Consider the following 27,012-nt stretch of genomic DNA (forward strand, 5'->3'; position numbering starts at 1 on the left):
CTGTCTGGTGAGACTCTTTCATCAGACTTTTGCTGGACTCTCCAGAGAATCTGGTTGTTTATATCACCCATGAAAATGTGGCTGTTTTGCTAAAGCATCGGGCATCAGAAGTTCCTTCGACAAACTGTAACATACAAGGGCATGTCAGATCTAGCCAGTCTCTTTGGATATTCTGAAGGCAATACTCTCCAGACTAAATTTAAACAGCCTGAGTGCTGCAACTGCCCCTAGATCCCTGGGGGAGCTAGGATTTCCTGACCTAATGGCACACTGTTTAAGAGCATTTTTAAAAATCACGTTTGGCTACAAAGTCTCCTTCCTCCCATTACACACCATGTCAAACCTCTCAGACCACAGTCCAAGGAGTCACCAACCATTAATGCGTCTCCTCAAACAGGAGGCTAAGCAATTTCCAAAGTCCAAAAGATTTAAAAACTAAAGATGATCTGGAAAGAAAGTAAAACTGGACACAATTTTGTGACAGCACCTTATATACAGGAGTACATAACCAGTTTTCAGACTGCGACATCTGAGATGAAAGCAAGAAGAAGAAAACAACAGCAAAGAATACTTTTGGAGGGACTGACTATGGTAAACCTTAACTTTTTTTTTTATTTTACCAGAACACAAATTCAGAATAAAGAAACAAAAACACTGTCATTAACTTAAATATTGAAACTTAAATACAAAGAAAGAAATGTCATGTGCATAGCAGACCATAAGAGAGGATTCAAAATATGTAACAATAAATTTTCATTTCCAAAAAGCCTGTATGATAAATAATACACCTTGTGTTGAGAATTGTCCATCTTTTCTTTGCTTCCTTTTGTTTTCTTTTGTTCTCTGCTGTGCACTTTTTAACTTTGTTCTTTTTCCCCTCCCCCCACTCCCAGAAGGCTACAATATAGTTTGATATGTTTCTTGATATATACATGTACATACAGATATACACATACACTTACACATATATACACGCATATATAGACATATACTTTCCCAAACATACTCTGCTCCTGATCTCTGTTTTTATGGTTGTATGTATCTCTTGTTTCCTATCCCTCCTGCCACCTCTACTTTACTTCTACCCACTACATCGCCTTCCTGTTACTTGCCTACCCCCCTCCTCCACCAACCACTCTGCCCTCCTATTACTTGCCTTTCCCCCTCCAAGGATCCTTCCCCTATCCTCCTATTCCCATTAACCTAAACACCATTTACCTATTCCCTCATTCTCCCCTCTAAAAATCCCTCCCTTGTCCTAATTCCTCCTTTGTCCTCTCCCCACTCACTATACCCCTACCACTTTATTTCTTCAAAATTTAGACTTTTATTCTCTTCTAAATATATACATATTGTTCCCTCTTAAACCCATTCCAGATGAAAGCAGATCACCAGAACTACCAGCCCTCCTCCCCCATTTAAATCCTCTGTATCCTTTCTTCCTCTTGCACCCCATTTGTATAAAATAGCTACTGTTTTTAGCTGTTTCCAAATGGTTTTACTTTTTAAATTCATATCATAGTCAGGTTTATCCCCCTCTTTCTTATGAGCTTGAGAATTATTAATAAGAATCTTAGACATACATTTTATACTTTATGTTATATAAAAAGCAAACAGTCTGTCCTTATGAATCCCTTATAGTCAGTCTTTGGTATGTTTCTTTTGGTTCTTGTGTGTCGAATCTTCTAGTAAATTCAGGATTTATTTTTTAACAAAGTCTTTAAAGTCTGAGGGTTTGTCAAATGTCCATTTTTTCATTCAAGATGATACTTAACTTTGCAGGGTATGATACTTTCAGCCCAAGCCCCAGGTCTTTTGCTCTTTGATATATTGTGTTCCAAGACTTGCAGTCTTTTAATGTCTCTGCTGCTAGGTCTTGTGTAATTCTAATTGTGGCACCATCATATTTAAATTGTTTTAATCTTGATGCTTTTAATATCTTATCCTTGAGCTGGGGGCTGCTGAATTTGACTATGATATTCCTATGAGTTTTCCTCATAGGATCTCTTTTAAGTGGTGTTCAATGGATTTTTTCTATCTCTACTCCCCTGCCTTGTTCTAATGCTTCAGGACAATTTTCTTTAATTATTTCTTGTATTATTGTATCAAGATTCTTTTTTTGATCATAACTTTCACTCCAGTTATTTTTATGTTTTCTCTTCTTGTTCTATTCTCCAAATCTGTTGTTTTTCTTATAAGATGTTTCCCTTTCTCTTCTATTTTTTCATTATTCGTGTTTTGTTTAATTATTCCTTGATCTCTTATCATTTCACTGGCTTCATTTTGCCCAATTCTAATTTTCAAGGTGTCATTTTCCTCCTTGAGATTCTGGATCTTCTTTCTTCTTTTGTAATTGGTTGACTTTCCTTTCCTAACCTTCTTATTTTTCTTGGATTATTATTTTTTTTTTTTTAGTTTTTCCTCAATCTCTGTCATTTGATTTTTAAAGTCTTTTTTAAGATCTATAAATTCTTTTTGGACATGTGACCATTTGACATTGCTCTTTGGGGGTTTCTTTACTTCAATATCCTCCCCTGAAGATGAACCCTGGTCATCTCTATTATTGTAATAGGTTTCTGTGGTTGGATTCTTTCTCCTTTGCCCGCACATTTTTTTTGTGGTAATAACTTGATTTTTGTAATCACCTCTAGCCCTGGGGTATGGGAAATGGTGCCTCTTGCCCCAGATCTTCAGTTCTCCCCTCTAGCCTGGAACCAAAGTCAAACTTCCAACCTCCTGTAAGTGCCCACAGCCAGGGGTTTTCTGCCCTACTGCTTCTGTACTCACCGGGCATGTGCTGGTTCCTTTTCCCCACCACTGCTCTTCACAGCACAACTGGATCTAGTGTTCCTCCTTAGCAGAGGTTCCCTCAATCTTCCTGGGCTCAAACTATCCCAGGGTGCAAAGTTCCAGTGGCTGGGGCCAGGGCAGCCTCTCAAACCAAGTAACCCCAGGGCTTGCCGCTAGTTATTTTGGCAACTTGCCCAGTTGTTGTTAAAACAGAACCTAGCCTGGAGGTGTTTATTCCTCCCAAGGACCAAACCTGGTCCTGGGATTTTTCTTCAGATCTTCTCAAACTTTCCCAGGAAGATCCTGGTTGCATCCCTATTCTTTTTTGTCTCCATGCACACTTCATTCTCCCTAATGTGCTATTTTAATTCTTTTGTGGGGGAAAATCTTGAGAGCTTGGAATTTTCTGACCTACTCTGTCATCTTCCCAGAATCCTCTTCATAAACCTTAACTTGTGTTAAGAACCTGATCTTCTTAACCCTGGGATCCATGGATCCCAAAGGGCTCCACAGACAGATTTCAGGCCATCTATGATTTTTGAAAATATTTTTATACCTGTATTTCAACACAATTGGTTTCTTTTGTAATCCTATATATTTTATTTATGCATTTAAACATTGTTCTGAGAAGATGTCTACAGACTTCATCAGATTGCCAAAAAGGTCCAAGACACAAGCAAGGTTAAGAAACCACTGCCTTAAGATACTTAACATGCTATCCACTAGCTTGTTTTGAGGTGGCAGCAGGGAGTGGCATCTATTAGTGGAAGAATTAAAGACTTCTGGGTGTCTGGCCCAAGTCAGCTAATGACTATTAGGGTATGACCCTGGATATACCTTTATACACATTCACAAATAAATGCCCTGTACCTCATCTATACAATATATATCAATATCAATAATGGCTGATAATTATATGCTGTTGCATGGTTTACAAAATACTTTATATATACTGTCTTGTTCAAGTCTCACAACAACCAAGTAAAAAATATGTTTAATAACCTATGGTATATGTTGCATATTCTACAGATAAGATAACTAAAGCCCATAGTGGGAAGGGACCTGACTTAGTCAACAAACCAACCATATTATCTCTAAATGTTGAAAGGTAGAAAGGACCTTAAAGACCAACTGCTCCAACAATTTACATAGGAGGAAATGCAGATAAAGAATACAAAGGGGGGGGGGGCAGAGCCAAGATGGCAGCTGGAAAGCAGGGACTTGCTTAAGCTCTCCCCCAGATCCCTCCAAACACCTGTAAAAAATGGCTCTGAACAAATTCTAGAGCTGCAGAACCTATGAAATACCAGAGGGAAACAGGTCTCCAGCCTGGATGTCTGGATGGTCACTGGGAAGGGTCTATCACACAGTGCTGGGAGTGGAGCACAGCCCACTGTGGGCCGCGCCAGGACAGACCAGACCTGGAGTCAGCCAGAAGGAACAGGGCTTAGGACCATGAATCATTGGGCTGTGGCAGATCACCAGATTTCTCAACCCACAAATGCAGGTTAGTGGGAAACTGCAGGATTGAGTTTAGAGTGGTCTGGCCCCATCCCTGGGTGTGGTGGTGGCAGCAGCAGAAAGCTCCTGAGGGTGCTTCCCGAGTCCCTGTCTTACATGATGGGAGGAATCTAGCAGCGGATCAGAGTGGGAGTGCAAGGAGCGCTTCATGGGCACAGAGGCAGTTTCTCTTGCTGTGCCCTGCTTGGATCTGGATTGCGATCCTGGTTGGTGGTTCTTGGGGGAGAAGCGCTGCTGTGACAGAGCCTGGGGTGATGGTGGAGTAGAAGTAGCTCTGAAAACAGCAGTGCTTGGACCCTAAAGTTTGGGACAAAGTACTCTCTACTCTACAAGCAGTCATACCCCAACAAAAAGCTCAAGGGTCAAGTAGTTGGCTGGGAACATGGCCAGGCAGCAAAAACAGACTCAGACACAAACTCAGACTCAAACTCAAACTCTAGATTCCTTTTTTGGTGACAAAGATCAAAACATACAGCCAGAAGAAATCAACAAAGTCAAAGAGCCTACATCAAAAGCCTCCAAGAAAAATATGAATTGGGCTCAGGCCACGGAAGAGCTCAAAAAGGATTTGGAAAAGCAAGTAAGAGAAGTAAAGGAAAAATTGGGAAGAGAAATGAGAGTGATGTGAGAAAACCATGAGAAACAAGTCAATGACTTGCTAAAGGAGACCCAAAAAAAATACTGAAGAAAATACCACCTTAAAGAATAGACTAACCCAAATGTCAAAAGAGCTCCAAAAAAGCCAATGAGGAGAAGAATGCCTTGAAAGGCAGAATTAGCCAAATGGAAAAGGAGGTCCCAAAGACCACTGAAGAAAATACCACCTTAAAAATTAGTTTTTTGGGGGGGAGGGTAGGGCAATTGGGGTTAAGTGACTTGCCCAAGGTCACACAGCTAGTACATGTGTCAAGTGCCTTGAGCCTAGATTTGAACTCAGGTCCTCCTGACTCCAGGGCCAGTGCCCTACTCACTGTGCCACCTAGCTGCCCCCCCACCTTAAAAATTAGACTGGAGCAAGTGGAAGCTAGTGACTTTATGAGAAATCAAGATATTATAAAACAGAACCAAAGGAATGAAAAAGTGGAAGACAATGTAAAATATCTCATTGGAAAAACCACTGACCTGGAGAATAGATCCAGGAGAGATAATTTAAAAATTATTGGACTACCTGAAAACCATGATCAAAAAAAGAGCCTAGATATCATCTTTCAAGAAATTATCAAGGAAACCTGCCCTGATACTCTAGAACCAGAGGGCAAAATAGAAATTGAAAGAATCCACCGACTGCCTCCTGAAAAAGATCTCCAACAGAAAACTCCTAGGAATATTGTTGCCAAATTCCAGAGTTTCCAGGTCAAGGAGAAAATACTGCAAGCAGCCAAAAACAATTTGAATATTTTGGAAACACAATCAGAATAACCAAAGATCTAGCAGCTTCTACATTAAGGGATTGAAGGGCTTGGAATATGATATTCTGGAGGTCAATGGAGCTAGGATTAAGACCAAGAATCACCTACCCAGCAAAACTGAGTATCATGCTCCAAGGCAAAATATGGATTTTCAATAAAATAGAGGACTTTTAAGCTTTCTCAATGAAAAGACCAGAGCTGAATAGAAAATTTGACTTTCAAACACAAGAATCAAGAGAAGCATGAAAAGGTAAATAAGAAAGAGAATTCATAAAGGACTTACTAAAATTGAACTGTTTTGTTTACATTCCTACATGGAAAGATGATGTGTGTAATTCATGAGACCTTTCTCAATATTAGGGTGTTGAAGGGAATATACGTATATATATAGACAGAGGGCAGAGGGTGAGTTGAATATGAAGGGATGATATCTAAAAAAATAAATTAAATTAAGGGGTGAGAGAGGAATATATTGAGAGAGGGAGAAAGGGAGAGATACAATGGGGTAAATTACCTCACATAAAAGTGGCAAGAAAAAGCAGTTCTGTTGGGAGGGAAGAGGGGGCAGGTGAGGGGGAATGAGTGAATCTTGCTCTTATTGGATTTGACTTGAGAAGGGAATAACATACACACTCAATTGGGTATCTTACTCCACAGGAAAGTAAGGGGAAGGGGATAAGAGAGGGGGATGATAGAAGGGAGAGCAGATAGGGGGAGGAGGTAATCAAAAGCAAACACTTTTGAAAAGGGACAGGGTCAAGGGAGAAGGATGGAAGGAAATATAGTTAGCCTTTCACAACATAAGCATTGTAGAAGTGTTTTGCATAATGATACATGTGTGACTTATGTTGAATTGCTTGCCTTCTTCCTAGGGAGGGTGGGTGGGAAGGGAAGAGGGGAGAGAATTTGGAACTGAAATTTTTAAAAGCAGATGCTCAAAAAAGAAAGTTGTTTTCACATGCAGCTGGGAAACAAGATATATAGGGAATGGGACAGAAATCTACCCTGCCCTACAAGAAAGTAAGGGTAAAGGGGATGGGGGGAGAGTGGGGTGACAGAAGGGATGGCTGATGGGAACGAGGCAATTAAAATATATGGCATCTTGGAATGGGGGAGGGTAGAAATGGGGAGAAAATTTATAACTCAAAATCTTGTGGAAATCAGTGTTGAAAACTAAAACATTAAATAAAAATGATTAAATTAAAAAAAAGAATACCGAGAGCGAGAAATAACAGAATGTCAAAGAATTAGCCCAAAGCAATGTAAGTTCCACTTAATCAGGACATTATTATTTCTTGTACAAAGGAAGAGCTAGACTACAGATATACGCTAATTGGATGCCACAGCTAGACTCATTTCCCTAATAGTGTGGCTAAATGATTTATAATGTTAAAAATACAGAAAATCAAATGAAGGTGATACAAAGCTGGGAGAGTGAGGTATAAAGTTGGGAGCCTAATGAAGGTATATAATGCTACAAGTGTCAATAGGATTGGGCAACAAAGTAAGGGTTTCTTTTTTTTTTAATATTCTAAGAAAGGTAAAAGATAAGTTGGTAATCAATTGCAGCAAGTTCAGCAAGTTCCTTTCATTGTTCTGCCTCGAGGCAGCAAAGTTTTCCCTTAGGAAGATAATTTCTCATCATCCTTACGAGTAGCAACATCTAGCCTATTAAACTTTACATGTTAACATTTCTAGAAGTACAAGCAGCTCCTTACAAATATTACCTCATTTGCTCCTCACAAAAACCCTACAAGGTAGGAACTATTATTATCCCCATTTTACAGTTGAGAAAACTGAGGCAAAGGCAGCTTCATTGACTTGCCCAGGGTTATTCAGCTAATATGTGTCTGAGGCCAGATTTGAACTCAGCTCTTTCTGATTCCAGGCCCAGGGCTCTAGCCACTGAAACACCTAGTTGAGGACAAAAGTGATTTGCCCAAAGTCATTAATAGGACTAGGAACTTGGATAAAGAGAATCATTTCAGCACCATTCCTTCCATAAGACTCCTTGGCAATGAGAAAGGGCTCCAGGGTCTATGTATACTCAGAGCCTTAAGCTAATCACACAGTTAATAGAGAACAAGGCTGCACTGAGTTTGGTGACTAGACTGAATGCTAAACAAAAGGAATTGTGGTAGGAGAGTTAACCTACTTTATATTATGCAATAAAAACCATCTTTTGGAAAAAAGGAGACATTATAGATCAGGTCCCATTCTACCCCAAACTTTTATCCTGTAAGACCAGACTAATCAGAGCAGATAATTGACAACCTGGACATTATGACAAAGTCCACAAACATATAAGTTCTCAAGGAAAGAGTCTCCAGGCTTTTTACAGGAGCCTGAAAGTCTTCCAGGACCTAAGAAGCATAATAATTCTTCATCATCATCATCATCATCATCATCATCATCAATTTGAGGGTTTGGTATGGACCTGTGGTTTCAGTGAGGGGGAAAGAGGAGTGCACATTGACAAAGTAAAAGACTGCCAGTCAGGAATATTACAGAGGGGACTTTGTGTATCCTAAGACAGGTATAACAGCTGTGGACTGCAGTGAGTGGTGCTCCTTCATATTCTGTTACTACAAGAAGGCAAGATACATAAGATTCAATCTAAAATACTAATACCCCACCTACTGGAAATGCTTCATGCAGATGACCCTCACCACTAACTTTACCAAACCATGAATGTAAATGAAATCAACTTTACATGTGAATATTTTCATTATGTGTCAATACTATAGCATAAAAATAATTAGAAAGAGAACTCACTAGTTATAGGTATTTCATGCTAAATTTTTTTGTCAATGGTACCCTCAGCTTCAAGTCACAAAAAAAAACAATTTTTGACCAGTGAAAGGCAATCATTTTTTAAAAAACCATCCCAAAGTCTAGATTGAAAAAAAATAGGAGATAAAACTGAGAAGTTACTAAAATCTAAAGAGGGAAAAGTTGAAGACCCTGATGTCACTGAAAATCTTCCCAAAACTTCAGAAGTTATATACCTAACAACAAAACATAAGACAAACAAGAACACAAAAGTCATAAATGACTCTGAAATGGAGACTGGCATTATTAAGACTGAAATTCAAAAGAGTACTTTTTGAGTTTGATGGCATGAATCCAACTAGCAGAATAATTACACCAAAATGCAATAATTATTAAAGGCTAGTATGTACTATCACTATCATAAATCCATTCTCCTACCTTATTTGACAGAAAGTTTAAAAAAAATCATTTTAGGACCTGCACCATGTCTGTATATTTGGTAGTTATTGACAAGGCAAAAATTACAGGAGGAAAGATTGAGCTATCAAGGATGACCTTTGACTAAAGTCAGGCAGCAATAACCACCATGGCAGAAATGACTTGGGAAAGTTTTTGAAGAATATATGGAAAGGTAGTGGAAAATGACAGTATCTATCCAGTATACACAGGAAAATCCATAAATGTCATGTTGCCCAATTAACGGGAAAAAAAAACAACAAAAAAGAAACTTGCACAAAAGAATTCAGAAAACAATAATTAAAAATAATTAAAAGCCAAGGTTAAAATGTTAAAGTGATACAAAGAGTCAGAGCAGTGCAAAGAACAAAATAAGCAATTCAACATCAAACCTTGACTAGAGGCTTGAGAAGAAAAGTAATAATGGGCTAAACAGAACTCCCAAAGAAGGAAGGAAATTTCTGAGTGTCTATTTAGTGTTGTAAGAAATCCAACATAATGAAGTTAGCAAAAACTCAAAAGAGAAAGATTGTGCATGGTTAGTGTGAAGAAAGACAGAATGGTCTCATCAAGGCAGGTGACTGAAACCTTACATTTTCTGCAAAACTGGAAAGCAGGGGTGAAGTTATGAACTGGTCCAATTGTTCTGGAGAATAATTTGGAATAATGCCCAAAGGGCTATAAAGTTGTGCATACCCTTTTTTCCCTAATCATTATTTATTTAATATTTTTAGTTTTCAGCATTAATTTTCACAAGAGTTTGAATGACAAATTTTCTCCCCATTTCTACCTTCCCCCCACTCCAAGATGGCATATATTCTGATTGCCTCGTTCCCCAATCAGCCTTCCCTTCTGTCACCCCACTCCCCCCATCCCCTTTTCCCTTACTTTCTTGTAGGGCAAGATAGATTTTTATGCCCCATTGCCTGCATATCTTATTTCCTAGCTGCATGCAAAAACTTTTTTTTTGAACATCTGCTTTTAAAACTTCGAGTTCCAAATTCTCTCCCCTCTTCCCTCCCCACCCTCCCTAAGAAGGCAAGCAATTCAACATAGGCCACGTGTGTATCATTATGCAAAACCCTTCCACAATACTCATGTTGTGAAAGACTAACTATATTTTGCTCCTTCCTATCGTATCCCCCTTTATCCAATTTTCTCCCTTGACCCTGTCCCTTTTCAAAAGTGTTTGCTTTTGATTACCTCCTCCACCTATCTGCCCTCCCTTCTATCATCCCCCCTTTTTTATCTCCTTCCTCCTTCTTTCCTGTGGGGTAAGATACCCAATTGAGTGTGTATCTTATTCCCTCCTGACGTCAAATCCAATGAGAGCAAGATTCACTCATTCCCCCTCACCTGCCCCCTCTTCCCTCCCAACAGAACTGCTTTTTCTTGCCACTTTTATGCAAGATAATTTACCCCCATTCTATCTCTCCCTTTCTCCCTCTCTCATCCCTTAATTTGATTTTATATATATATGTATGTATGTATATGCATATTCCCTTCAGCTACCCTCATACGGAGGTCTCATGAATTATACACAAATTCTTTCCATGTAAGAATGTAAACAAAACAGCTCAACTTTAGTAAGACCCTTGTGATTTCTGTTTCTTGTTTACCTTTTCATTCTTCTCTTGATTCTTGTGTTTGAAAGTCAAATTTTCTATTCAGTTCTGGTCTTTACACCAAGAAAGCTTGAAAGTCCTCTATTTTATTGAAAACCCATATTTTGCCTTGGAGCATGAAACTCAGTTTTGTTGGGTAGGTGATTCTTGGTTTTAATCTTAGCTCCTTTGACCTCCAGAATATCATATTTCAAGCCCTTTGATCCCTTAATGTAGAAGCTGCTAGATCTTTGGTTATTCTGATCGTGTTCCCATGATACTCAAATTGTTTCTTTCTGGCTGCTTGCAGTATTTTCTCCTTGATCTGAGAGCTCTGGAATTTGGCAACAATATTCCTAGGAGTTTTCTTTTGGGGATCTTTTTGAGGAGGTGATCTGTGGATGCTTTCAATTTCTATTTTACCCTCTGGCTCTAGAATACCAGGGCAGTTCTCCTTGATAATTTCTATGCATACCCTTTAACCCAAGAATACCACTGGGTCTGCATCCCAAAGAGCTCAAAGGAAAAGTAAAAGGACCTGTATATACAGAAGTGTTTATAGCAATATTTTTGGGTGGCAAAAAATTAGAAATTGATGGGATGCCCATCAACTGGGGAATGGCTGGACAAGGTGTGGTATATGATTGTGATGGAATACAGTTGTGCTATAAGAAATGACTAGGGGAATGGCTTCAGAAAAACCTGTGACGATTTATATGAACTGAAGCAAAGTGAAGAGAGCAGAACCGGAAGAACATTGTACAATGGAACAGCAACATTATAATAATGATCAACTGTGAAAGACTTGGCTACTCCATCATAATTCCAAAGGACCTATGATGAAAAATGCTATCCACCTCCAGAGAGAAAACTGACGAACTGAATGCAGATTAAAGCATTTTTTGTCTCTATTTTTCTTGATTTTTTTTTCCTGCAACATGACTAATATGGAAACATGTTTTGCATGATTTCACATGCATAATGGGTACCACATTGCTTGCCTTCTCAATAGGTGGGAAGGGGCTGGAGTTTGTGAATTTGGAACTCATTTAAAAATGAATATATAAAAAATAAAAATTTAATTTTAAAATCTTTTTTAAAAAGATCATCAAGACATTAAAAACTGGAAAGCAGGAAGGTCAGATAAGATCTCTAATTATGGGTTTGAATGAATTACTAGCAAGGACTACTACATTCTTCTCAGATGTAAGCCTAAAATTAGAAAAGGATGAGAGCAACAGTGACCATTATAAGTATAAGCCAATTGTGTTTTTATGTAATTTATACAAAATATCCACAGCTTGGATAGCAAAAAGAAAAGATCTTTTAATACTTAAAAGTATGTATATTAGCTAAGGGAGAAAAATAATGTGTCAAAAAGTCCCTAAGATGTAAAAAGAAATTTGGAGTTTGGAGATTATCAAACAAGATGTCCAAAAGCACCATAAAACACGTTATTGATTATCACTCAGTTCAACACACATGCCTCAGTTATGTATAACAAATATGTAAAAAGAATCAAATATGGTGAAAACACTACAGTACTTAATATCCATGTGGAAAACTTCTCTATTTGAAACATGCCACCAACACACTGATATCACAAACAGTTCATGTAAAAGGTAGAATTTTTCAAGGAAACACTTTAAGTTTAGCCTAAAACCATTACCATTTTTCCTAAATATGGCTAAGTATTTTCAGGAATGATTTCCAAATTAATGAAGGAGTCAAACTAAAATGTCTTGTTACTGATTTGATGTATAGGGATGACATCAATCTACATGACTCTAACAAAAAAACAAATTAAATATCTCCATCTTACGGAATCTTTCTTAAATGTTCTTTGGACTGGAAAAGCATAAAATTCTTAACAAAAGCCATGCTGAACCAATGAATGAAGATGATTCCTAAAACCACCTTGGCCTCTTCCAGGTGAAATAAATTAAGCATAAAGATATCAAGGAAAAGCATGTGGCTGAATACACTAAGAGGATTAACTGGTATTCTGAAATTAAAGATGAATAGGAAGAACATGCTAAAAGCAATTATCATATATGCCATACAAGTTTTTCATGCCTAAATATTAATACCTCATCGTGCATCTCACATCCATCACCTCTCTATCAGGTGATAGATAGTATGCTTCACCATTAGTACTCTAGAGTCATATTTAGTCACTACAATGTTAAGAATTGTTCGATCTTTCAAAATTGCTTTCTTTACAATATTTCATTTATTATTTAAATTATTCTCCTGGTTCACTAATCTTTTTACTATGCATCAGTTCATTCAAGTCCTCCCATGCTTCTCTGAACCTGTCCCTTTTTCCATTTCTTGCAACACAGTAATATTCATTAATTCATATGCCAATCAGTCAATAAGCATTTGTTAAGCAACTCTCTTGTATCACATACCACGCTAAATTCTGGCAATACAAAGAGAGGCAAAAGACAATCCCTGATCTCTAGGAGTTAACAATTTAATGGACTACCACTTTGTGTGTGTGCGCATGTGTGTGTGTGTGTGTGTGTGTATACTCATACATACATATATACATTTATATGTGTGTAAATATGTAATCATACATACACAAATATGTCTAGGTATGTATCTCACAACTTCTTCAGCCATTCTTCAATTGATGGGCATGCCCTTATTTTCCAATTCTTTACTTTTTTTAAAAAATTACAATAAATATTTATGGAATATGGGTTCTTTCACTTTGTCTTTCACCTCTTTGAGGTAGGCATGAGTGTTATCATTGAGTCAAAGGGTAGGCACAGCTTAGTGACTTTGGGGTGCCAGGTCCAAATTATTCTCCAAAACGGATGGACCATTTCACAGCTCAACAAACATTATATTTGTGTGTTTGTACTCTCACAACACCCTCCATTATTTGTCATTTTTCCTTTTTGTCATCTTTGCAAAATCTATATGGTAGGTATACCAATCTGGTGGGTGTAAGGTAGCACCTCAGAGTTTTATTTTAATTTGCTTTTCTCTTATTAGTGAGTTGGAATATTTTTCATACATTGATAGCTTGGGTTTCTTCTTTTAATAAGTCCCTATTCAAATCCTTTGACCCTGCATCTATTGGGGATTGCTTCCTGTTCTTATAAATTTAGACACTTATCAGAAAAACTTACTGAAAAATTCTTTCCCAGTTAACTGTTCCCCTTCTGATTTTACCTGCATTGATTCTGTTTGTGCATAAGCTTTTCAATTCAACCAAAATTGTCCATTTATCTTATGGGATCTTTTTTACCCCTTGTTTGGTAAATAAAATTCTTTCCTTATCCATAGGATATAGAGAAAATCAGACCATAGACTACAAGCTCATATCATTAGGAATAAAACACAATAGTACCCATATACTTATACAGCAGTTAAAGGTTTTGAAAGCACTTTTTTCAAATCAACTTTCTGAGGCAGGCAGCATAAATAGTATCCCCATTTTAAAGCTCAAGAAATTAAGACTCAGTTAAAAAGATGGGCCCAAGGTCATACAGCTAGTGAAGTATCAGAGCTGGGAGGTGGTGGTGTTATTGTTGTTCAATCATATCCTACTTTTCATGACCCCATTTGAGGTTTTCTTGGTAAAGATATTGGAGTGGTTTGCCATTTCCTTCTCTAGCTCATTTTACAAATCAGGAACTAAAGCAAACAGGGTTATGTGACTTGCCGAGGATCACAAAGCTAGTGTCTGAGGCCAGATTTAAACTCAGGAAAATGAGTTTTCTCCCACAATCTATCCACAGCACCACCTTAGTAGAGGTAAACCTATGCAATCTTGACTCCCAAGTCCAGTGTTCTTTCCATTACACCACGCTGCCTCCATGTATCCTCCATGGATTTCTCTTTGTGACATGCTATTCATCATATGGGAAGATGAAATGTCAATAGAGGATCATCACCAAATACCAAGAGTTGAGTGCCTACCCCATGCAGGATACTCTGCTAGTGAGACCAAGTCTCTGGCTTATCACTCAAACTACTTTGTTGTTCTAAGCACCAAGACAGATTTGAACTAAGCTGTCCGTGCATGCTCACCTTGTGACTCATAGCAAACACTCTTGGCTGGAGTGATCAATTAATTAATAAACATTTGTAAATCACCTATTATGTGCCAGGCACCGTGCTAAGTGCTAAAGAGGTAAAAGCTCCTGCCTTCAAGAACTTATAATCTAATAATGGAGTAATACCAACAACAATCATAGCTAACGTTTCTATAGCACTTACTATGTGCCAGGCACTGTGGTTTACAATTATTATCTCTTCATAGTAGCCCTCAGAGGTAGGTAGGTAGGTAGGTGGTATTATTCCCACTTTACAGAAGAGGAACTGAGGACTTGCCCAGGATCACACAGTTAATAACTGTCTGAGGCCAGATTTGAAATCAGGTTTTTCTGACTACAGGACCAATACCACCTGGAACAAGGAATAGAACTTAATCAACAACCTCAGATAAGACCCAAGCTTATAGCTTTGGTCTCATTAGCACTATGCTTTAATTAATTGAGCCAGCTGACTAGAGATATTAATGTCTGCTTTGTCCAGGATCTAGTTTAGCACCATGTACAATTAGGCATTGAAAAATGCTATGTAATGAAGGAGACAAGCCTGCTCAGCATGGAGCCTTGCAAGCAAAAGCATGAGCCAACTCCCTGCAGTCACTTCTTTTCAGAATCACCAGCAAACAAAACCACAAGCAGGCTGCCTGGCTACAAGCTCCTTTTTCTCCAGTCTTCAGAGCCATCCCCCAGTATATATGTCACTGCTCTCAGCTGTCCTTGCCAAGGTCCAGGCTCCAGGCGCTACAGTGACAGGGGGGCTGTTGTTCTAGCAGTCTGGGGTTGGGGAGAGGGCACAGATTCTGCCACAGGGCCAGGAAGAAGGGGAGCAGCAGGGCTGACACAATGGTCATCTCAAAATGAGAAGGTCTGTTCAACCCAAAACACTCAAACTTTGGCTCTGAGTGGAGTGACTTTGTATGTGTGTGAAACCTGGTGAGCCAGACGTGGCAAACAGGGCAGCAAGGAGGGGGAGGCTTCTGCTGCTTACACATACCTGTCTGCCAGCTACCTCCTTCTTACTTGACCTGTTTTGATCATCACCCAACCACCCCCTCTCACAAGCAGGCACAATTTCTTACAAGTCCCAATAGGTTAACAACTGCCTCTTTAAAAAAAAAAAAACTGAAATGCTTAATTGTAGCTTCAAAATCCCCTTGTTTAAATGCCTCATATCTTAGTAAACCCATGTGCTGTTCCCTGAAAACAGCCAATCCTTTCCTACATTCTATAATGGCTCTGTTCTCCCAACATTTAAACGACCTCTCTGTTCTAATCCAAATCATATCCTTTCTCTTTCTTCTAAGCTTTGCTTCTGAGATCTGCTTCTTCCAGACAACTGTTCCAAACCAATGTGACATGATTCTAGTCATTCATATTACAGCCAAGATGTCCCTGACTCCCTCCTCACCTCCCTGTTCTTGTCCCTCTTTCCTCAATATGTAGCAGTTGTATTTATCTCCATATTAGCCAAAACTGGTTGTGTACACATTTCTCTGTTTACTTGTGCATCTTGTCATTTCTACATCCACAACATGTCTCGCAATTATGCCCTACACTCCACCAACACAATCACCATTCTAGTTCAGGTTCATCATCTCTCACTTAAACTACTGAAATAGCTCTTAATTGGTCCCCCTGCCCCAAGTCTCTCCCAACTCCAATTCAACCTCCACACAATTGCCCAAGTGATTTTCTTGAAGCACAGATATGGCCATCACCCCTCTACTCAATAAACTCCAATGGCTCCCTCTACGGTCAAATCTAACCTGCTCTACCTGGTGTTTACAGCTCTTCACCCCTGGCCTGAGCCTATCTCTCCAGTCTCCTTATACATTGTTCCACTCCCCACATTCTGTAAAGTCAAGCCACACTGGCCTATTCACTATTCCTTACAAATGACATTCTATCACCATGCTTTTGTGCTTTGGCTATCCCCCACTGCTGGAAGGCTCTCCCTCTTCACCTCCACCTCGAGGAGTTTCTGGCTTTCTTTAAGACTCAGTCCAGGGATAGATAAGTAGCACAGAGGATAGAGCACCAGCCCAGGAGTCAGAGGAGGACCCAAGTTCAAATCTGATCTCAGGTACTTACTAGCTGTGTGACCCTGGGCAAGTCACCTAACCCTGATTGCCTCTCAAAAAACAAAAAAGACTCGGTTCAAATACTGGCTTCTGCAGGAGGCCTTTCCTTGTTTCCTCAGTTAGTAGTGCTTTTTCTGTGTCTGCTTTGTACATGTTGTGCACATGTGTGTGTGTGTGTGTGTGTGTGTATGTGTGTGTGTGTGTATTCTCCAAAAGAATGTAAACTTTTTGAGGGAAAGGACCATTTTATTTTTGTCTTAGGATCCCCAGGGCAAGTAGAATATAAGTATTTAATACATATTTTTTGATTGATTGATACACCCTCAGTCCATGTTGTGCTTCTTCCACTAGACCAGAGATAGTGAATCTATGGCCTTGACGCCACATGTGGCCCTCTAGATCCTCAAGTGTGACCCTCCAAATCCAAACTTCACAGAGCAAATCTCCTTGATAAAAGGATTTGTTCTATAAAACTCGGACTCAGTCAAAAGGCCACACTCAAGGACCTAGAAGGCCATGTGTGGCCTCAAGGCCACAGGCACCCCATACCTGTGTCACACTGTCAACTTAAGGATAAGGAACTTAATTTTGGCTGTGCTTTGTACACAAAGTATCCTGGGAACCCTGGACCTCGGCATCCACCTTACTGCTGCACCCTTAGAACCTCTGGGCTTTTCCAATAACCCTGCAGTTGGATTCTTTTATATTTGTTGTTTCCCTCAATTAGAGCATGAGCTTCTTCTTTTTTTTTGTTTGGAGGGGGGAAGGCAGGGCAGTTGGGGTTAAGTGACTTGCCCAAGGTCGCACAACTAGTAACTGTGTCAAATGTCTGAGGCCAGATTTGAACTCAAGTCTTCCTGACTCCAGGGCCAGTGCTCTACTCACTATGCCACCTAGCTGCCCTGAGCATGAGCTTCTTGAGCTCATATTGTACCGTTTTTAAAATTTTTATCCTCAGTGCTTACTGAAATGCTTGGCACACAGTAAACATTCAAAAATGCTGATTCATTTATTCATTCATCTGATGTAGAAAATAGACACGTACCCCTAGAAAAATGAATCTGGAGACTGTAGATCTGGGTATCGATCTTTATTTCTACATCCCATAAGAATATTGTATACTACATCAAAAGTTTTGCTTAAAATTTAGACCAACTATATCCTCAGTATCCCCTTCCCTTACTATTTTAGTGATCCTGTAAAAAAAGAAAAGAGGTTAGTCTGCTATGATTTATTCTTGATGAAACCACACTGGCTCTTTGAAGTAACTCCTTCCCTTTCTAGATATTTGACAAACACCTTGTTAATGAGCTTTTCTAGAATTTTCCCTAGGAATATTTTTTTTAAACTGGGACATTTTCCTTTCTCCAATTCTGTGATACTTCTCCCATTTTCAACTGTCTTCTAAGTATCACTGTCTCAGCAATCATATCTGTCATTTCTTTTGAGGACTCAAGAATGTAGTTCATTTGAATCAGGTGATTTGACTTTATCAGGAGTGTCTATGTGCTCTACGATTTCTGGAGTTTTTAAATCTGACTTGGGCAGATATGTGGCACAATAGATAGAATGCTGGGCCTGGAATCAGGAAGATCTGAGTTCAAATTCAGCCTCAGCCTGTTTGCCTTAGTTTCCTCAACTGTAGTGAGGATACTAATAGCACCTACCTTCCAGGATTGTTTCGAGGAACAAACGAGAAATATTTGTAAAGTGCCCTGGGGATTCCTTCCTTTGAGAGCTCCTGTAGCCAAAAAATGTATCGCTCTTTGGCCATCTCAGTCATGCACCAACTCTGAACTCATCTAGGCTAGTCCTCAAACAGAAAATACAGGCTGTTGTTTTTCCAACTTCCAACTTAGTAAGATCGGTCAGCACCTGCACTCCATTAGCATGGCCTTTTGTATACCATACAGGGCAGGGAAAGAGGGAAGAAGTATTTATTAAGCACCTATTATGTTCAACCAAGTACTTTACAAATACTATCTCATTTGATCCCCACAACCTGGGAGGTAGATGCTGTTGAGGAAACTGAGGCAGAGGTTAAGTGACTTGCCCAGGGCCCAACAGCTAAGTATTGTCTGAGTCTGGATTTGATGTTTAAGGTAGATCTTACTGACTCCAGGCCCAGCATTCTATCCACTGCGCCATCCGGTTGCCTTCTTGGAGGCTTCCAATTGTATACCGAGGAAAATATTCCCCAACCTCCCACCCTACCCACCCAGTCACCCTGTTTCACAAGAATATGGTCTGCATCAGTTTAGCAGACAGGATCAGTCAGAAAAAAGAACTCATTTTGGAATCAGGCCAGGGCTGAAATCTCAAGTGATTTTAACCTTCTAGGTTCTAGTTTCCTCAAGTACAAATGGAGATGATACTTTCATTAACTACTTCATAGAGCAGTTTTTAAAACATTGCTTTGTAAATTATAAAGTGACATGTTAAATGCAAGCTGTTATTATAAATGCCAGTCATTTCTATAAAGGATAAACACAGGAGACTCTGAAAGCACTAGGGAAAATGACAAAATGTAACATTCTTCCTGTATCTATATTTATTTCATTGCCTAGATCAAGGGTCCCATCATACTTTTTTCCACTTTAAAGTTTGGGAAATGGCACAAAGGAAAAGACTGGCAGCGACCTCAGAAGCCACACATGCATCAACGTCAGTTATCCTTTGGATCTTCAAGGAACGAAGTGCAGACAACAGATGAAGCAAAAATGATTGATGGAGCCTCAGTGAAATTCTATGGTGTAAGTCAGATCTTAAGGATACCTCACTTAGGAAATGTGGGATGGAAGGTGAATAGAGGATGAAAAACCAAATGAGAGGGCTTTCTCTTGGAAAGGGGAATAAAATAATTTCTGGGATGCCAGGTTATAGGTAGGCCCCTGCTGCTCCAATTCATCTGTCCCAAAAAGAAATAGGTAAAAGTCGCCCCTAGGCTGCTGAGTAAATTCTTGAGTCCTGATTTGAGGGAGTCCTGTCCATTGGAAAAATGATCACATGTTCCAATTTACCCAGAAACAACTGGCCAGTGCAGGCTCTTCAGGTGACCACTTTAAGGTCCCGAGGTCAAAGATTTTACTTGTTTCCGAAGTGTCCTCCAAGGAATCTATTACTCAGTATTTTGGTGTCATGGTCCAAGAGTTCCACTTCTTGAATAGAAGATTTGATTTCTAAGAGGCCACTTAAGAATAATTTCCTCCTCCCAATTAATAATAATAATAATTAATAAGAGCTGGCATTTCCATAGTCCTTTGAGGTCTGCCAAATGTTTTATATGCATTATTCCATTTGATCTTAGAGACAGCCTTATGTGATAGATTCTGCAATTCTTCCCATTTTATAGATGAGGGAAATGAAGCCCAGAGAAATTAAGGGACTTGCCCACCGTCACCCATGTAGGAAATGTCTGAGGAAAGATCTGAATTTGATCATCCTTACTCCAGGTCCAGGACTATGCCATGCTATCTTTGAAGAAAAAAGATAACTAAGAGCTCCATGGCTAACAATAAATAAACAGAGGCAGTCTTCTCCTCTTTGGCTCATAAATGCAGTCAAGAGACTCAGATTCTGTTCACGGCCCTGTCACTTACTAGCTCTGTGGCTTGAGCAAGTTCCTTCTTATCTCTATGCCCTAGCTTCCTTATCTGTGGAATAATAGTAAGTGTCATCATTGTTTGATCTTCACAATGACCCTGTGAGATAGGTACCGTTATTGTTCCACTTTACAGATGAGAAAAGTGACTCAGTTATTAAGTATCGAAGGTAGGATTCAAACTCAAGCCTTTCTGACTCCAAGTCCAGCGTTATGTGCACTGTTCCTTCTAAAATGAGGGAATTGAACTAGATCAGGGGTGGGGAATCTGCAGCCTCAAGACACATGTGGCCCTCTAGGTCCTCAAATGCGGCTCTCTGACTGAATCCAAACTTCACAGAACAAAACCCCTTAATAGAAGGATTTGTTCTGTAAAACTTGGACTCAGTCAAAAGGCTACACTTGAGGACCTAGGAGGCTGCATGTGGCCTGGAGACCACAGGATCCCCACCCCTGGACTAGATGGTCTCTAAATCCTATGGTTCTCAGATTCTGTCGTCTTCTTCTTTGAATCACCTTTTAGAAATCAAGGTAAATGGCCTCACAGAAGAAGCCAGCCTAGCCTTTCCTCTTCCTCTATTCCCTGATCCCTTCCCACTTACCATAATCCAATCTGCCCTATACAATACCACCAGATTTTTTTTTTTTGGAGGGGGGCGGCGGGAGGTCGGTGTACAAGGCTGTGATTTCTTCCATGTGAAAAATTCCAAAAGGGGCAGCTAGGTGGTACAGAGAGTAGAGCACTAGCCCCTGAGTTTATATTTGGCCTCACTAGCTGTGTGACCCTGGGCAAGTCAATTAACCTCTATTGCCTCCAAAAAGAAAAAAGAAAGAAAAAGAAAAACTCCTAGTGTGGAAACTCCTTCCACAGATGCGGATCTGTAAATCATCAACCAATCTACCTGGCGTACTGAAAACTAGGGGTACCAGGAGTTTCAGTCATTTGCTTATGGTCACATAGCCAGCATATATCAAGAGATAGGACTTGAATCCTAAGTTTTCCTGACTCCTGTCTAGTACTCCAAATTGCCTTTCCCCAGAATAATCTTCCACAAATACCACTTTCACCCTGTCATTCCCTGATTAAGAATCTCCGTTCTCTATCTACGTCCTACTGCATCAAGTCCAGTCTCCTTCAGCCAAACATTAAGACCTTCTATAATCTGGACTCACTTTACCTAGACAACACCTTTACTCAGTGCCCTTCACTCTAATTAGAATGGTCTCCCATACTGTCTCCCAAACATGATACACTCATACACATTTCCATGTGTTTTCCTCTACTTGGAAGCCCTTCCTAAGTCTTCAGCAATTCATCCCACACTGTCTCCAAGCCCTACGAAGTCTAATGACTTTGAATTCTAGTCTCACCTCTACTACTAGCTGGTTAAGTGAACCCAAGAAAGTCACTAATCTCTTCTGGGTCTCAATTTGATCATCTGTAAAATGGGATTGTGCCAGGTGATATAAAAGGTCCCTTCCAGCTCTGAGCCATGGTTCTATGATTCTATTGAAGCCTTCTCCTTCTCTCACCTACAGCCCTTAAGAGTTGTCTCATCACCTTCAGACCATGTACTCTATCTACTAACCTGTTTGATTATCTCCTGAAGACAGAACTGTTTCATTTGGTCCTTGTATTTTACTCCTAGCACATTTGTTGAATGGACTGGACTGTACAGTATATGTAATTATTTGTCCTTTAGTCATTATGTAAATTTTTTCCTTATTCTCCCAACATATAGACTGCCTTCTATTTCTTCAGATAAAGCATCACAAAGTGGTGAGTGCTAGACCTGGAGTTTAAAGATCTGGGTTCAAATCCTAGCTCTATGACTTAATATGCGTGTCACCTCAAGTAAATCACTCCATCTCTGTAAAATGAGAAGGTTGGAAGAAATTACCCCAAAAGTCCCTTCCAGCTCTAACCCTAAGATCCTATCGCTCCATAGCACCAAGAATAGTGCTAAATATATAGCAATACTTTATTTCCCCTCCTCTTTGTTGTTTTTGTTTAGTTGTGTCCAATTCTTTGTGACCTCATTGGGGGTTTACTTGGCAAAGATAATGGAGTAGTTTGCCATTTCCTTCTCCAGCTTGTTTTACAGATAAGGAAACTGAGGCAAACAGGGTTAAGTGATTTGCCCAGGATCACACAGCTCATAAGTGTCTGAGGTCAGATTTGAATTCAGGTTTTCCTGACTCCAGCCACCTAGATGCCCAGAGTTAAAGGTACTGGGTTCAAATTCTGGCTCTGCTACTACTCATATATCCTTGGGCAAGTCACTTAATCTCTGTGAACTTGTTTCCTTATGTATAAAATGAGAGGTTGAACTAACTGATCTCAAAGGTTCCCTCCACCTCCAAATCCCAAGATCTCATGAAAAGAGCTCCCCAACTACTTCACAATCGCTGCCTGTTAAGAGCTTACATCCTTGGACTGTCAGGCTCGGGAAGATCTCCTGGGAGGCATCCAAAGATACCTGGCAGCTTTCTCCAGAGAGGGTTACAGACTAGAGTTTCAGGAGCAAACAAACTGGGAAAGGGCTTTGCCTTTCTAGAGGTATCCATTCATCTTCCAGCCAGTGTTAGCCCTAATCACAAGCCAAAGAGGAAGTCAGTCACCTATGACAGGATGTGGCAAAGCCACTCCTACCCCAAATCACTCCCCTACTAGCCGCCTATAGTACCACCTTTCCTTCCTATTTGGCCTGGAATTCCCTGGGCTTAGACAACAAAAGCAGGCAGTCAGTACAGGGAAGAAAGAGAAAGAGTGGCCTTTTCAACTAGCCTGTTCCTATCAGCACAGATTAGAGTAAGACTTGGTCCGTTAGAGAAGGAAAGTGCCATAAAGCTCAGGGAGTCCCCGCCCTGCCCCCCCCCCCCGCCCCGTTTTTTACAAATAATGAAAAAGAAACTTAAAGAAGCAAGTCAATTTGTCCAAGGTCATATAACTAATTAGTGATAGATTCAGGTCTAGAACCTAGATCTCTGGGCAACCATTTTATTGTTCCTTCCACTGAACCACTAATGCAAGTAAGTTTCAATAAGCAGAAGATGGTAACAACAAGTTTTGCACAGGCAGGGCAACAGAATGAGGCAGAACTAACCAGGGAAGGTAGGTCTGAGTGAAAAGGTACCCAACCAAGGCTGACTGCACCAGTAAAGGAGGAACTGAAGACCAACTTTCCCTATTTTGCAATTTTGACTTGAGATCCAGAAATTCCCCGTATTTCTTCTCAGAAAAAGTACCCACTTCACTGACTCAAAGTAATACATGTTAATTTTCATGATTTACATAGTAAGCCCCCACTTTACCTTTATTACAACTACACCACACTTTCTCCCAATCCCTGCAGTTTTTTTTTTCCCTCCCCTTGGCTACTTAGCCTCCACCAGGCACTTCCCAACCTAGAAAACTACTGATGAAATCCTGCTTGACTGACCTCAGTATTGACTTTGTCACAAGGCAATGGCCAGGAGTCACCTAAACCAGATGGATTATAGCTTATAGGATTTAAAACCTAAAAGGCACCTTGGATGATTCTAGTCTAAACCCCATATTTTATAGATAAGGAAACAGTCAATGACTTGCCCAAGTTCACATAAGTAGTAATGCAGTAGATTTGGGGTGGGTATCAGATTTTTGATTCCAAATAGAATGCTCTTTCCATTGTGCCATGTTACCTCCAGGCATGATCCCAGAAATGATTTATTAAAATGCAGGGTAGGCAAAAAGGAGAGAGGATCTGTCATCACACTATCCCAACAAGATCTCTCCAGACCCTTGCAAAGCAGTGGACCCTCACCCTTGGAAACTAGCACACACAGATACAATAGAAAACTGTGGGATGCTCCCTACTTAGAAAACTTCTAATTTATCTTCAAGGATTTGCAACTTTCCTGCGACAAAACAGATAAATTGACAAGAATGAATATCCGTGCAAGGACTGGGCCACACACAAATGGCTAAACACAGTCACACACTAACAGGTATCGAAAAACTTGGAAAATGGTATTTTCAGACCGACATACACTATCCCTCCCGCCTTAGACCCCTCCATAAGGGATGGGTCGGCCTCCAAATCCCAACTTCCAACCAGAGCCTTGGGGCGACTGCGCAGTGTGCTAGCCCGGAATGAGAAACCCTCCAGCTAAATCCCTGCCCCAGCCTGGAGAATGTACATCCCCAATCCCCAAAAAGCACAGGAACAATTGAGTCCAGCAGCATTCCCCCAGGGCTCGAACTACAGCCCCCCTCAGCTCCCAATCTCTGCAGCAGCTGAGTCCTGGAGCAGAGTGGAGGAGGGGAAGAAGGGGGAAGGGGAAAGGAAAGGGGGAGGGGGAGACAGAAGGTCCAGGACCCATGCAGATTACTCCTCTAGATGCCACCTAAAAGAGTAGAGAAGGATGGAAAGCAGAAATGTAGAGGGGAGAAGTCCCTGGTAAGAGTCTTGGTGCTGCACACCGCTGAATCCAGTGAACACACAAAACCCAAAAATATAACAGGCGAGAGGAAACCGGACAGTTTGTAGAGGGTGGAGAACAAACATATGGGTTAAGTGTGCCAAGTGTGTGCCTATCTCCATAAGGATCTAAGTGAGTACCTCCTTCAAGTCCTCTGCCTCCCCACTCAATCCCAAAGCCTGGGCACAGAAGATCGGGTCAGGCTCTTCTTTGCCCACACCCCCACCGGAGGGGCTGCGGGGCCTGGCGAGGGTTGGAGCTTGCGGGGGGGGGGGGGGGGGGGGGCGGGGAACTATATGGAGTTGAGCCGCCGGTCACCCACCTTCGAAGTCCGAGATGATCCCGTCCAGCTGTGCATTGACCGTGGGGTCCGACATGTTGGCTCTCAAAAGATGTCTAGAGGCTGGTTTAGAAGAAGCCCTCACCCTCACCCCCGGCCGAGCCCAGAGCGCTGGCCCGGGGGCTGGCTGCCCAAGATCCTTGAAGTGCGGAGCTCGCTCGCACTCGCTCGCTCTCTCCCGCTCGCTAACACTCTGGAGCGCCCCTCAGCCCACCGGATCCGGGTGAATGATTGCAGGAGGAAAGCGGTCGCAGCCCCGCCTCTCCCTGCTCTCCCTGCTCTGCCTCCTCCCCACTCGACAGCCCAGCCTCTTCGCCAGTCTTGCAGTTGGGATCAGGTTCCCTTACCAACGCCCAGCCCCCTCTCCTCCGCCACTGGCTGCTCCACCTGCCCGTCAAAGCCGTCCGGGACCCAGGGGCCAAGAGCTGGAAGCTGATCCTCGCCAGAGCCCACCAAGTTGCCGGCTGAAGGAGGGGATCAGCTAAGAACACTGAGGATGAGCGCGGGCTCTTCTGTTTGGGCACATCCTACCCCACCCTTTCCCGTGCTAGGCTAGGCCAGGGTCCTGGAAGTGGAAAGGGGGATGCAGTGACCCAGAGCTTGGCCCCCCACTCCCCTTTCCCCCCTGCCCATAAGCCTGAGCGCCGCCTGCCACCCCGCTGGGGCCAGATGTGGGCGGATGTGGAAGAGCAGGCCCCAGACCAGGAGAGGGACTTTGGGGCGGGAGGGAGTGTGGGGAAAGGAAGAGGAGGACAGGGGAATCTGTTTAACCTGGACTTGCCCCTCCAAACTTAGCCTTGGCGATTGGGATTTTTCTCTTGAAAAACTGCAAAGTTAGGAACCAAGCTTCTCCCTCGTGCTAAAAAGCCTTCAAAGGGGTGATTATGTTAGAGGATATAAACTCCTGTCAGCCTCATCCTTGTCCATGAGTGAGGGGGAAAACTTTTCCTATGAGAGGGAAAGATCGAGAGGCCAGTTTGGTATGAGCCTGCAAGGCAGGCAATTCTCTGAAATAAAGTACAGAACATCTTAGGTAGTACGTTATTCTATCCTATAGAGTCAAATGTCCCTGAAACCTAGCAATGCCACGGCTGTCTGCCAGGGTCTTAGGTATGGGCTGCCCCACTGCTAGAGAAATACTGAGAGGAGAGATTTCATCTAAGGCACCTTGAAGTTCATATTGAAATCAGCCAGCTGTTAGTGTCATCACTCTCAAATCACCAAAAGTTTACTTATCTGTAAACAATATAACCCACCAGGGAGAAATACAAGTTCCTTATGAGCAGGGACTGGACTCTCTTCCCTTCTTTCTGTCCCCTCCTCTTCCTCCTCTCCCTCCCTCTCCATTTATTTTTCTCCCCCAGACACCTAACGCGTTGCATGCTGTAGGGGTTTTATGCGTGTTTGTGGAATCTAATGGGAAGCTCCTTAGATAGCACACCCTTGCCTCTTCCAGCTGCTTCTCCTTGCCTCCTCGAAGCACAGCCAGGAAGAGGGTTATGCAAAATGGCACTTTTTCATGGCATAGCCCGAACAGAGGTGGAACAAGAGAAACTTTGATAAATACATAAACTGCTGTTCAAGGAAATTTTACTCTCTATGGCTTCTAAGTATTTGTGTGATAAATCTCAAGGCTTGGAACCCCGATGGACAATAAGGTGGTAGGAAACCTCTCCAAACTTTCAGTCTACCCAAGGCATGCAAATCCCTTATCCCACTTAAGTGTATTTATTATTTAATGACATTTCCAGATACAGATAGGCCCCTGGCCCATCATTGGCCAACAAAAAACCAACACAAACACACAGGCACACATAGGAAGGAGTTTCCTAGGCAATCTACATACGAGGAACTTTATCTCTCCACAGTCACCATTCCTGAGCCCACATACAAGGAGCACT

At 41.2% G+C, this 27,012-nt stretch overlaps 1 protein-coding gene across 3 annotated transcripts in view; it reads right to left on the bottom strand.

Annotated features, from left to right (window-relative positions):
- The window catches only part of SEPTIN9 (septin 9), a 344,886-nt gene that overhangs the window by 181,571 nt on the left and 136,303 nt on the right, over positions 1-27,012 (bottom strand). The window contains exon 1 of one of the 3 annotated variants that reach the window (XM_036753228.1): positions 25,094-25,411. The exons of the other annotated variants lie outside the window; for them this stretch is intronic. Within the exon in view, the coding sequence (XP_036609123.1) occupies positions 25,094-25,148 (55 nt within the window). The 5' untranslated portion in view covers positions 25,149-25,411. Of the gene's footprint in view, positions 1-25,093; positions 25,412-27,012 lie in introns of those variants that run through there. 3 annotated transcript variants of the gene reach the window in all.

The sequence above is a fragment of the Trichosurus vulpecula genome, chromosome 4 (genome assembly GCF_011100635.1).
Source record: "Trichosurus vulpecula isolate mTriVul1 chromosome 4, mTriVul1.pri, whole genome shotgun sequence".
In the NCBI taxonomy this organism is placed as follows: domain Eukaryota; kingdom Metazoa; phylum Chordata; class Mammalia; order Diprotodontia; family Phalangeridae; genus Trichosurus; species Trichosurus vulpecula.